Genomic DNA, 12,707 nt, shown 5'->3' on the forward strand with positions numbered 1-12,707 from the left:
GGATCCGATAATTGACTTCTCCTATTCTCTCCAGTACTTCATATGGTCCTTTCCATGTGGCTAGTAGTTTACACTCTACCGTGGGGATCAGCACTAACACCTTATCTCCCGGTTGAAATTCCCTCAGGGTAGCCTGCCGGTTATAAGTGTGCCGCTGGTGTTCTTGTGTTTGTCTCATGTGCTCTCTGACGATGGGCATGACTGTGCTATCCTGTCTTGCATTGCCGTGACGTGCTCTATGACACTAGTATACGGGGTGGATTGGTGCTCCCAGGTTTCCCGGGCGATGTCTAAGATTCCCCGGGATGCCTCCCATATACCAGCTCAAAGGGAGAAAACCCCAGCGAGGCTTGAGGAACCTCTCTAATGGCAAACATCAGATACGGCAACATGCAATCCCAGTTTTTCCCATCCTTTTCGATTACCTTCCTGAGCATTGACTTCAGGGTTCGGTTGAATCTCTCAACCAGCCCGTCCGTCTGAGGATGGTAAACCGATGTCCTCAACTGTTTCACCTGCCACAGTTTACAAAGGTCCGCCATAAGGCGGGACATAAAGGGGGTCCCCTGGTCGGTAAGGATCTCCTTTGGAACCCCTACCCTGGTGAACAAGAGCACTAATTCCTTTGCGATATTTTTGGAAGTCATCGTCCAAAGGGGAATGGCTTCTGGGTAGCGAGTGGCATAATCTAGAATGACCAGAATGTATTGGTGCCCTCTGGCGGATTTGGGTAGTGGGCCCACTAAATCCATCGCTATCCTCTCAAATGGCGTTTCGATTATGGGGAGTGGCACTAACGGGCTTCTAAAAGCTGGTCGGGGAGCTGTTAACTGGCACTCCGGGCACTCTCCACAATGCCGAGCCACTTCAGCTTGAATTCCTGGCCAGTAAACCCTCCTTACAATCCGGTCTCAGGTTTTATCGATACCAAGGTGTCCCCCCAGAATGTGCCCATGAGCTAGATCCAGTACTGTCCTCCGGTACCGAGTGGGAACCAACAACTGTTCCACCACATCAACCCCTATTTTCGAGACTGTGTACACCAAACCCTTTTTCATGATGAAGTGGGGAAAACTATTAGGCATCATCCCACCATTTATGGGAGTACCATCTACGACCTGCACATCTGCTCTGGCTTGCTGCAGGGTTGGATCCTGGTTTTGGGCCGTCCCAAAATTAGTCAAGGACCCTGCCAGGTCTGCTGGTTCTAGATCGTCGTCCTCTGGATTCAGATCGACCCCAGCCCCACTAGTACCGGGCTGTTCGTTATCAGCGAGGTTTGCCACTTCATCCTCCTCCTCCCCTACAAGCACCTGTGATGTTGTCCCCTGGGAGACCTCTTTTCTTGGCTTTGGTTGAAGGCCCCATGCTTCTTCCTGCTTGGTCGGGGTTGTTGGCTTCTCAACTATGCCATTCTTGTGGCCTAACTTCGCAAAGTTAGGAAAGTCTCTACCCAATATTACATCATATGGCATCTTTGGGCCCACGCCGACCTCATAATCCAGCAGACCGTCCTCTGTTTGTATGCTCACTAAGGCCGTGGGGTACAGACGGGTATCCCCATGAATACATGTAACACTGATATCCTGCCTTGTATCCAGTTTATGATTCGGCACTAGGCTTGCAACGACCAGGGTTAGCATACTGCCGGAATCCAGCAGTGCTTCAACCTCTTTCCCTTCAACCTTCACCCTGCACATATGTTTGTTTATTGATCTTTCAAGTACAGTGGTTACAACAGGACATGCATATACCGTATATCATCTTCATTTTCACCGAGGTTACATTGCATTGGCTCTTCTTTAATAGGGCAGTAGACTGCAATATGTCCTGGTTAGTGGTTACAACAGGACATGCATACCGTATATCATCTTCATTTTCACCAAGGTTACATTGCATTGGCTCTTCTTTAATAGGGCAGTAGGCTGCAATATGTCCTGGTTGATTACAATTGTAACAGATAATAGGGGTTCGGGGGGAGACCCCCTCGACACCCAGTCCCGGTTTCCGTTTTTCCCTTAGTGTCTCGGCATGATTCTGATTCTTTCCTTATGGCCCCACGCTGCTCTCTTCCCCCTCCATATGTTGGGACAGCCTTACCCCGTCCGCTGGTTCGCCCAGGCCTGGGGAACGGGAATCTTTCCTCCTGTGCTTGCTCAGCTGTTCCTGCCGTACAATACCGTTCAACCAGGCCCACGAGATGGTCGGTGGAAAGTACCTCGTTCTGGCCAACCCATCGTCTCTCTTCTTGGGGTAGACCTCGCTGGAACTGGTTGAGTACGATGGTCTCGACGATCTCGGCGGATGACCGGGTCTCTGATCGCAACCATTTCCGTGCCAGGTGAATCAAGTCAAACATCTGTGTTCGTGGGGGTTGTCCCGGTCGGTAGGACCACTGGTGGAAGCGATGTGCCCTCACGGTATCGGTCACTCCCAGTCTAGTCAGGATCTCTCCCTTTAGTTTATCGTAATCCTGTGCATCTTTCAACTCCAGGTCGAAATACGCTTTTTGAGTGTCCCCTGCCAGGTATGGTGCCAGAAGCCCTGCCCATTCTTCTTTCGGCCACTTCTCCCTCTCTGCCGTCCTTTCGAAGGTGGTAAGATATGCTTCCACATCATCCTGTGCTGTCATTTTTTGAAGAAAATGATTGGCCCGCCTCCAAACGCCAACAGGTAAGTCCAAAACAATCCAGCTCATACACGGTAAATCCAGCCAATCTCTATAGTCTCTTTCTCTATTGTTCATAGCTCCTTCCAGCACTCTCTCTTCCTCTTCCTGGTTTTTCTTGACCCTTTATCTGTGAGTCGGCTCCACCTTCTGAGGGTTCCCCTTGCTTCTGGGACTTGTAGTTTTGGCGGTCGGCCATTTTGTGATCTGTAGTTCTGACAGGGGTGGCCATTTTAGTGATCGGGCAGAGCCCGTTTATTAGTTCTGCTCTCACATATCTGCCACTTATCACTCGACCCCCTTCTTTGCCACAGTACGTTCAGTGTAGTGTAATGTACGGGTACGTTCAGTGTAGTGTAATGTACGGGTACGTTCAGTGTAGTGTAATGTACGTTCACATTCAGTGTAGTGTAATGTACGGGTACGTTCAGTGTAGTGTAATGTACGGGTACGTTCAGTGTAGTGTAATGTACGGGTACGTTCAGTGTAGTGTAATGTACGGGTACGTTCAGTGTAGTGTAATGTACGGGTACGTTCAGTGTAGTGTAATGTACGGGTACGTTCAGTGTAGTGTAATGTACGGGTACGTTCAGTGTAGTGTAATGTACGGGTACGTTCAGTGTAGTGTACCTACCTGCGGTACGTGTCCCTGGCTGCAGTGCTGTGAGGTCAGTATGAGACCGGGCAGATGAGAGGGGAGTTCCAGTCTGCGGTAGCACCACACCAGGTTCCAGAATACGATAGGGTGCTGGTCCACGATGCTGGGAGAACTGATCACCTGGTCCCCCTCATTACCCAGCAGAGACTCTAGCTCTTTCCACAGAACCAAGGGACTCAGGTAGGGAACCGTCACCGGGGCTGGGGGAGATGGGGATGGGGTTGGGGTTGGAGAACTACTCACTGGGGAACTACGAGTTGTAGTTGAGGCAGGGGATGGGGGAGAGGCTGGAGGTGGGGGGATGGGGGAGAGGCTGGAGGTGGGGGAGAGGTTGGAGATGGGGCTGAGGTTGGAGGTGGGGCTGAGGTTGGAGATGGGGCTGAGGTTAGATCTGAAGTTGTGCCTGGGACAGGGTCCTGTGGACACCCAGCTACACCCTCAGTGTCCTGTTCCTCCGCTGCTGGAGCTGTGGTTGACTGGGGTGTCAGTGCTCCAGCTGCAGTCTCAGGGTTGACTGAAGCAGCCGTGTCCTCTCCTAAAGGTTGGTGACCCTCGTCACTGGTCCTAAAGAGACAAACATGTACGGGATCTGAGTTGTGTGTACCAGTGGTGGAAAGTACTTAAGTTAAAATACTTTTTTGTCACGCCCTGATCTTTAACCCGTCTTTGTGCTTGTCTCCACCCCCTCCAGGTGTCACTCATCGTCCCCATTATCCCCAGGGTATTTATACCTGTGTTCTCTGTTTGTCTGTTGCCAGTTCATTTTGTTTCGCCTACCAGCGTTTTTCCCGTGCCCCTGTCTTTCTCTAGTCCCGGTTTTCTAGTTTTCCCAGTTTTTGACCATTCTGCCTGCCCTGACCCTGAGCCTACCTGCCCTGACCCTACCTGCCCTGACCCTGAGCCTACCTGCCCTGACCCTGAGCCTACCTGCCCTGACCCTGAGCCTACCTGCCCTGACCCTGAGCCTACCTGCCCTGACCCTGAGCCTACCTGCCCTGACCCTGAGCCTACCTGCCCTGACCCTGAGCCTACCTGCCCTGACCCTGAGCCTACCTGCCCAGACCCTGAGCCTACCTGCCCTGACCCTGAGCCTACCTGCCCTGACCCTGAGCCTCTCTGCCCTGACCTGTGTGTGTGGGTGTGTCGTAGTGTGGGTGTGGGTGTGTCGTAGTGTGTGTGTGTGTGTGTGTGTCGTAGTGTGTGTGTGTGTCGTGTCGTAGTGTGTGTGTCGTAGTGTGTGTGGGTGTGTCGTAGTGTGTGTGTGGGTGTGTCGTAGTGTGTGTATGTCGTAGTGTGTGTGGGTGTGTCGTAGTGTGTGTGTGGGTGTGTCGTAGTGTGTGTATGTCGTAGTGTGTGTGGGTGTGTCGTAGTGTGTGTGTGGGTGTGTCGTAGTGTGTGTGTGTGTGTGTCGTAGTGTGTGTGTGTCGTAGTGTGTGTGTCGTAGTGTGTTATCACCTGTGTCTCAGGTCCCTGATGTGTACAGTAAGGAAGGGCAGGAAGGAAGAGCCACAGAAGGGACAGGTGGTGTTGAGGTTGGAGTCATCAGCCGTCCATCCTGCCATGATCTCTTCATCATACACCAGACAGTCACATGTCTTACAGCGACAGCAGCTAGACATCAACACCTAGAGACGTAAGAGACCCGGATACGGTTGACTAACTGACCAGTTGATTGACTGCAACTACTGACCTCGGTAGTGTAGTGGTGACTGAGAAGGAAGAGGCTATAACAGGATATAAGAGGCTATAACAGGCTATAACAGTCTATACCAGGCTATTACACTGACCTCAGTAGTGTAGTGGTGACTGAGAAGGAAGAGGCTATAACAGGCTATAACAGGCTATAACACTGACCTCAGTAGTGTAGTGGTGACTGAGAAGGAAGAGGCTATAACAGTCTATAACAGGCTATAACAGGCTATAACAGGATATAACAGGCTATAACACTGACCTCAGTAGTGTAGTGGTGACTGAGAAGGAAGAGGCTATAACAGGCTATAACAGTATATAACAGGCTATAACAGGCTATAACAGGCTATAACACTGACCTCAGTAGTGTAGTGGTGACTGAGAAGGAAGAGGCTATAACAGGCTATAACAGTATATAACAGGCTATAACTCTGACCTCAGTAGTGTAGTGGTGACTGAGAAGGAAGAGGCTATAACAGGATATAAGAGGCTATAACAGGCTATAACAGGATATAACAGGCTATAACACTGACCTCAGTAGTGTAGTGGTGACTGAGGTGGAAGAGGCTATAACAGGCTATAACAGGCTATAACAGGCTATAACACTGACCTCAGTAGTGTAGTGGTGACTGAGGTGGAAGAGGCTATAACAGGCTATAACAGGCTATAACAGTCTATAACTCTGACCTCAGTAGTGTAGTGGTGACTGAGAAGGAAGAGGCTATAACAGGATATAACAGGCTATAACAGGCTATAACAGGATATAACAGGCTATAACACTGACCTCGGTAGTGTAGTGGTGACTGAGAAGGAAGAGGCTATAACAGGCTATAACAGTCTATAACAGGCTATAACACTGACCTCAGTAGTGTAGTGGTGACTGAGAAGGAAGAGGCTATAGCAGTCCATAAGAGGCTATAACACTGACCTCAGTAGTGTAGTGGTGACTGAGGTTGAAGAGGCTATAACAGTCTATAACAGGCTATAACACTGACCTCGGTAGTGTAGTGGTGACTGAGAAGGAAGAGGCTATAACAGGATATAACAGGATATAACAGGCTATAACACTGACCTCGGTAGTGTAGTGGTGACTGAGAAGGAAGAGGCTATAACAGGCTATAACAGGCTATAACAGTCTATAACAGGCTATTACACTGACCTCAGTAGTGTAGTGGTGACTGAGAAGGAAGAGGCTATAACAGGCTATAACAGGCTATAACAGGCTATAACAGGCTATAACACTGACCTCGGTAGTGTAGTGGTGACTGAGAAGGAAGAGGCTATAACAGGATATAACAGGCTATAACACTGACCTCGGTAGTGTAGTGGTGACTGAGAAGGAAGAGGCTATAGCAGGATATAAGAGGCTATAACACTGACCTCAGTAGTGTAGTGGTGACTGAGAAGGAAGAGGCTATAGCAGTCCATAAGAGTCTATAACAGGCTATAACACTGACCTCAGTAGTGTAGTGGTGACTGAGAAGGAAGAGGCTATAGCAGTCCATAAGAGTCTATAACAGGCTATAACAGGCTATAACACTGACCTCAGTAGTGTAGTGGTGACGGAGGTGGAAGCGGGAGGCATCAGGAGAAGAGTCTGGAGTCTGGGGACCTCTAGATGGAGGAGCCAAACCACCTGAGAATAACAGGACATACCGGTACATAGAGTTACCATCAGCCAATCACATTCAGTACAGAAATACATAGAGTTACCATCAGCTAATGCCCTTCAGTACAGAAATACATAGAGTTACCATCAGCTAATGCCCTTCAGTACAGAAATACATAGAGTTACCATCAGCTAATACACTTCAGTACAGAAATACATAGAGTTACCATCAGCTAATCACATTCAGTACAGAAATTCATAGAGTTGCCATCAGCTAATCACATTCAGTACAGAAATACAGAGTTACCATAGGTCACTCACAATCAGTACAGAAATACATAGAGCTACCATCAGCCCATTCAGTACAGAAATACATAGAGTTACCATCAGCCCATTCAGTACAGAAATACATAGAGCTACCATCAGCCCATTACATAGAGTGAGTGATGATGGGGCACAGAGTGAGTGATGATGGGGCACAGAGTGAGTGATGATGGGGCACAGAGTGAGTGATGATGGGGCACAGAGTGAGTGATGATGGGGCACAGAGTGAGTGATGATGGGGCACAGAGTGAGTGATGATGGGGCACAGAGTGAGTGATGATGGGGCACAGAGTGAGTGATGATGGTGCACAGAGTTACTGAAGGGGAACAGGGTGACTGATGATGGGGCACAGAGTGACTGATGGGGAACAGGGTGACTGATGATGGGGCACAAGGTGAGTGATGATGGGGCACAGAGTGAGTGATGATGGTGCACAGAGTGAGTGATGATGGGGCACAGAGTGAGTGATGATGGGGCACAGAGTGAGTGATGATGGGGCACAGAGTTACTGAAGGGGAACAGGGTGACTGATGATGGGCACAAGGTGAGTGATGATGGTACACAGAGTTACTGAAGGGGAACAGGGTGACTGATGATGGGGCACAGAGTGACTGATGGGGAACAGGGTGACTGATGATGGGGCACAAGGTGAGTGATGATGGGGCACAGAGTGAGTGATGATGGGGCACAGAGTGAGTGATGATGGGGCACAGAGTTACTGAAGGGGAACAGGGTGACTGATGATGGTGCACAGAGTGACTGATGATGGGGCACAGAGTGAGTGATGATGGGGCAGAGGGTGACTGATGAGGATGTGAAGGACACGCAGCATGACCCAGCCCCATCACTAAGTCACCCTCCTCTTACCCAGCCCCATCACTAAGTCACCCTCCTCTTACCCAGCACCATCACTAAGTCACCCTCCTCTTACCCAGCCCCAGCACTCTACATCACTAAGTCACCCTCGTCTTACCCAGCCCCATCACTAAGTCACCCTCCTCTTACCCAGCACCATCACTAAGTCACCCTCCTCTTACTCAGCCTCATCACTAAGTCACGCTCATCTTACCCAGCCCCATCACTAAGTCACCCTCCTCTTACCCAGCACCTTCACTAAGTCACCCTCCTCTTACTCAGCCCCATCACTAAGTCACCCTCCTCTTACCCAGCACCATCACTCTACATCAGTAAGTCACCCTCCTCTTACCCAGCCCATCACTAAGTCACCCTCCTCTTACCCAGCCCCATCACTAAGTCACCCTCCTCTTACCCAGCCCCATCACTAAGTCACCCTCCTCTTACCCAGCCCCATCACTAAGTCACCCTCCTCTTACCCAGCCCCATCACTAAGTCACCCTCCTCTTACCCAGCACCATCACTAAGTCACCCTCCTCTTACCCAGCACCATCACTAAGTCACCCTCCTCTTACCCAGCCCCATCACTAAGTCACCCTCCTCTAACCCAGCCCCATCACTAAGTCATCCTCCTCTTACCAAGCCTCATCACTAAGTCACCCTGCTCTTACCCAGCCCCATCACTAAGTCACCCTCCTCTTACCCATGTAATTAGAATGCAGTATCGCTGCAGTACACTGTTGTGTAAATGTACTTAGAATGCAGTATAACTGCAGTACACTGTTGTGTAAATGTACTTAGAATGCAGTATAACTGCAGTACACTGTTGTGTAAATGTACTTAGAATGCAGTATAACTGCAGTACACTGTTGTGTAAATGTACTTAGAATGCAGTATCACTGCAGTACACTGTTGTGTAAATGTACTTAGAATGCAGTATCACTGCAGTACACTGTTGTGTAAATGTACTTAGAATGCCGTATAACTGCAGTACACTGTTGTGTAAATGTACTTAGAATGCAGTATCGCTGCAGTACACTGTTGTGTAAATGTATTTAGAATGCAGTATAACTGCAGTACACTGTTGCGTAAATGTACTTAGAATGCAGTATCACTGCAGTACACTGTTGTGTAAATGTACTTAGAATGCATTATAACTGCAGTACACTGTTGTGTAAATGTACTTAGAATGCAGTATCACTGCAGTACACTGTTGTGTAAATGTACTTAGAATGCAGTATCACTGCAGTACACTGTTGTGTAAATGTACTTAGAATGCAGTATAACTGCAGTACACTGTTGTGTAAATGTACTTAGAATGCATTATAACTGCAGTACACTGTTGTGTAAATGTACTTAGAATGCAGTATCACTGCAGTACACTGTTGTGTAAATGTACTTAGAATGCAGTATAACTGCAGTACACTGTTGTGTAAATGTACTTAGAATGCAGTATCACTGCAGTACACTGTTGTGTAAATGTACTTAGAATGCAGTATAACTGCAGTACACTGTTGCGTAAATGTACTTAGAATGCAGTATAACTGCAGTACACTGTTGTGTAAATGTACTTAGAATGCAGTATAACTGCAGTACACTATTGTGTAAATGTACTTAGAATGCAGTATAACTGCAGTACACTGTTGTGTAAATGTACTTTGAATGCAGTATAACTGCAGTACACTGTTGTGTAAATGTACTTAGAATGCATTATAACTGCAGTACACTGTTGTGTAAATGTACTTAGAATGCAGTATAACTGCAGTACACTGTTGTGTAAATGTACTTAGAATGCAGTATCGCTGCAGTACACTGTTGTGTAAATGTACTTAGAATGCAGTATCACTGCAGTACACTGTTGTGTAAATGTACTTAGAATGCAGTATAACTGCAGTACACTGTTGTGTAAATGTACTTAGAATGCAGTATCGCTGCAGTACACTGTTGTGTAAATGTACTTAGAATGCAGTATAACTGCAGTATACTTCAAGGACTTCATACATTTTGCAGTTTAACTGCAGTACAAACTGAAGTTCTTCTGCAATTACCACATCCAAAATACCACAGTCAACCGCAGTTACTGCAGTTTCTAAACTGCAATCATTTTTTGTTGTTGTTTTTCTTGTATTTTACCCCCCTTTTTCAATTATGATCTTGTCTCATCGCTGCACCTCCACAACGGGCTCGGGAGAGGCGAAGGTCTTGTCAAACCGTGGTTCTTAACACCCACCTGCTTAACCCGGAAGCCAACTGCACCAATGAGTCGGAGGAAACACTGTTCAACTGACAACCGAAGTCAGCTTGCAGGCTTCCGGCCCGCCACAAGAGAACGATGAGCCAAGTAAAGCCCCCCCGGCCAATACCCTCTCCCTACCCGGACGATGCTTGACCAATTCTGCTTCAACCTATGCGACTCTCGGTCACGGCCGATTGTGACACAGCCTGGGATCAAACCCGGGTGTGTAGTTATGCATCAAGCACTGCCCTTGCAATATTTTTTGGTTCTAATTTTTCTGAAACAGTTTTTCGAAAGCCTTAAAAAAATCTTTAGAATTGTTGTTTTAATATTATATAACATTCTTAAAATTGTTGCAATACTAAAACGTAATAAAAATACTATTTTTGGTGAGGAATTAACCATTTTCATCCGGTTAACTTATGTCAAACTCAAAAGCCGCTGAAACTAGCAAGCTAGCAACTAGCACACTTAGACACAGAGTGAGAATGAGGCGGGACTACTTTACGCACTAGAGAAGGAGTTGTGGCGGAACACCTTGCAGGGCGAGGTGGGGCTCTGAGAGACGAGGCGTCCCCTGGCTGGGCTCCTCCTCAGGCACGCGATGCTGTCGTGCTGGGGCGAGGCGTAGGAGGAGGTGAAACCTTCAGGGTCCAGGACAGAGCCCTCCTCCAACAGAGAGGTGCATTCTGGGTCCACTGAGTTCATTGATGACACGCTGATCTGGTCGCAGTTCACATCCTGTGGGAGAAGAGGGTTCATTTTCAAATAGTGCACAGTACCCAAAATGGCATCTTGACAATGATCAGGTTTCAACAAACGAGTTGAACTTTTATTAAAGGTCATTTCAGACTGAGCTGACGTCTCCAGCATTGAGGGAATGTGATCTTTTTAAAAAAAATGTCTATTGCTATGCACGTGTCGTTAATCTGCGTTGGATCCCGGACAATGTCTTCCATTAGAGGGATGGTTGTACATACCTGTGAGAGTGATGTCTGTGATGACAGGCGGGAGTAGAGCCTGCTGGCCTTCTCAGCCACCCCCTTCCCTGCTGACAGGAAGCTGCTCTTAAACATGTCCAGACTGAGAGTTGGGGAGGAGGGGGAGACCAGGGAGGAGGGACGGAGACGTTCTTTGGGCCTGGAGAGGGGGAGGTGTGAGTTGGCACGAAGCAAGGGAGGAGGTGGTCGGGGGGAGGTACAGGGGGAGTGGGTCAGGCTGAGGGGCCGAGGTCGGCGGGAGGAGTGTTTAGATGGGGTGGAGGTGGCGTGGAGTAGCGGGCTGGATGGGTTCTGAAGGTCCATGCTGGCGGTCCTGCTGCTCAGAGGGCTCAGAACCTTCATGTACATCTCTATCTCTTCTGCCAGGTCCCGGCGGGCTGTGGAGGTACTGCTACTGTCCCCATCACCCTCTGTCTCCGTCTCAGCTGCTATAATGGACAGAGGGTCAAAGCCAGTCTCAACGATACTTGTCCTCTTCACGGCTCCGCCCACCGTTTCACTGCTGTTTCTTACACTGTTCTGTTTGGAGACACTGCAATCTGCAGGCCCGTTCCCATCTCCACTAACACTGTGGGTTACAACCCCATCTCCACTAACACTGTGGGTTACAACCCCATCTCCACTAACACTGTGGGTTACAATCCCATCTCCACTAACACTGTGGGTTACAACCCCATCTCCACTAACACTGTGGGTTACAACCCCATCTCCACTAACACTGTGGGTTACAGCCTCATCTCCATCTCCACTAACACTGTGGGTTACAACCCCATCTCCACTAACACTGTGGGTTACAACCCCGTTCCCATCTCCACTAACACTGTGGGTTACAGCCCCATCTCCACTAACACTGTGGGTTACAGCCCCATCTCCACTAACACTGTGGGTTACAACCCCGTCTCTATCTCCACTAACACTGTGGGTTGCAGCCCCATCTCCACCCAAACTGGTGGTTACAACCCCATCTCCACTAACACTGTGGGTTACAGCCCCATCTCCACTAACACTGTGGGTTACAACCCCATCTCCACTAACACTGTGGGTTACAACCCCATCTCCATCTCCACTAACACTGTGGGTTACAACCCCATCTCCATCTCCACTAACACTGTGGGTTACAGCCCCATCTCCACTAACACTGTGGGTTACAGCCCCATCTCCACTAACACTGTGGGTTACAGCCCCATCTCCACTAACACTGTGGGTTACAACCCCGTCTCCACTAACACTGTGGGTTACAGCCTCATCTCCATCTCCATTCATGTACATCTCTATCTCTTCTGCCAGGTCCCGGCGGGCTGTGGAGGTACTGCTACTGTCCCCATCACCCTCTGTCTCCGTCTCAGCTGCTATAATGGACAGAGGGTCAAAGCCAGTCTCAACGATACTTGTCCTCTTCACGGCTCCGCCCACCGTTTCACTGCTGTTTCTTACACTGTTCTGTTTGGAGACACTGCAATCTGCAGGCCCGTTCCCATCTCCACTAACACTGTGGGTTACAACCCCATCTCCACTAACACTGTGGGTTACAACCCCATCTCCACTAACACTGTGGGTTACAATCCCATCTCCACTAACACTGTGGGTTACAACCCCATCTCCACTAACACTGTGGGTTACAACCCCATCTCCACTAACACTGTGGGTTACAGCCTCATCTCCATCT

General features: G+C 48.8%; 1 protein-coding gene across 1 annotated transcript in view; it reads right to left on the bottom strand.

Moving 5' to 3' along the window:
* The window catches only part of dennd4a (DENN/MADD domain containing 4A), a 104,877-nt gene that overhangs the window by 8,641 nt on the left and 83,529 nt on the right, over nucleotides 1-12,707 (bottom strand). Inside the window, 6 exon segments of the mRNA XM_042327602.1 lie at nucleotides 3,303-3,673; nucleotides 3,676-3,890; nucleotides 4,782-4,951; nucleotides 6,560-6,651; nucleotides 10,553-10,781; nucleotides 11,021-11,704. Of these exon segments, the coding sequence (XP_042183536.1) occupies nucleotides 3,303-3,673; nucleotides 3,676-3,890; nucleotides 4,782-4,951; nucleotides 6,560-6,651; nucleotides 10,553-10,781; nucleotides 11,021-11,704 (1,761 nt within the window).

This window comes from Oncorhynchus tshawytscha, linkage group LG01, assembly GCF_018296145.1.
Source record: "Oncorhynchus tshawytscha isolate Ot180627B linkage group LG01, Otsh_v2.0, whole genome shotgun sequence".
NCBI classification, from domain to species: domain Eukaryota; kingdom Metazoa; phylum Chordata; class Actinopteri; order Salmoniformes; family Salmonidae; genus Oncorhynchus; species Oncorhynchus tshawytscha.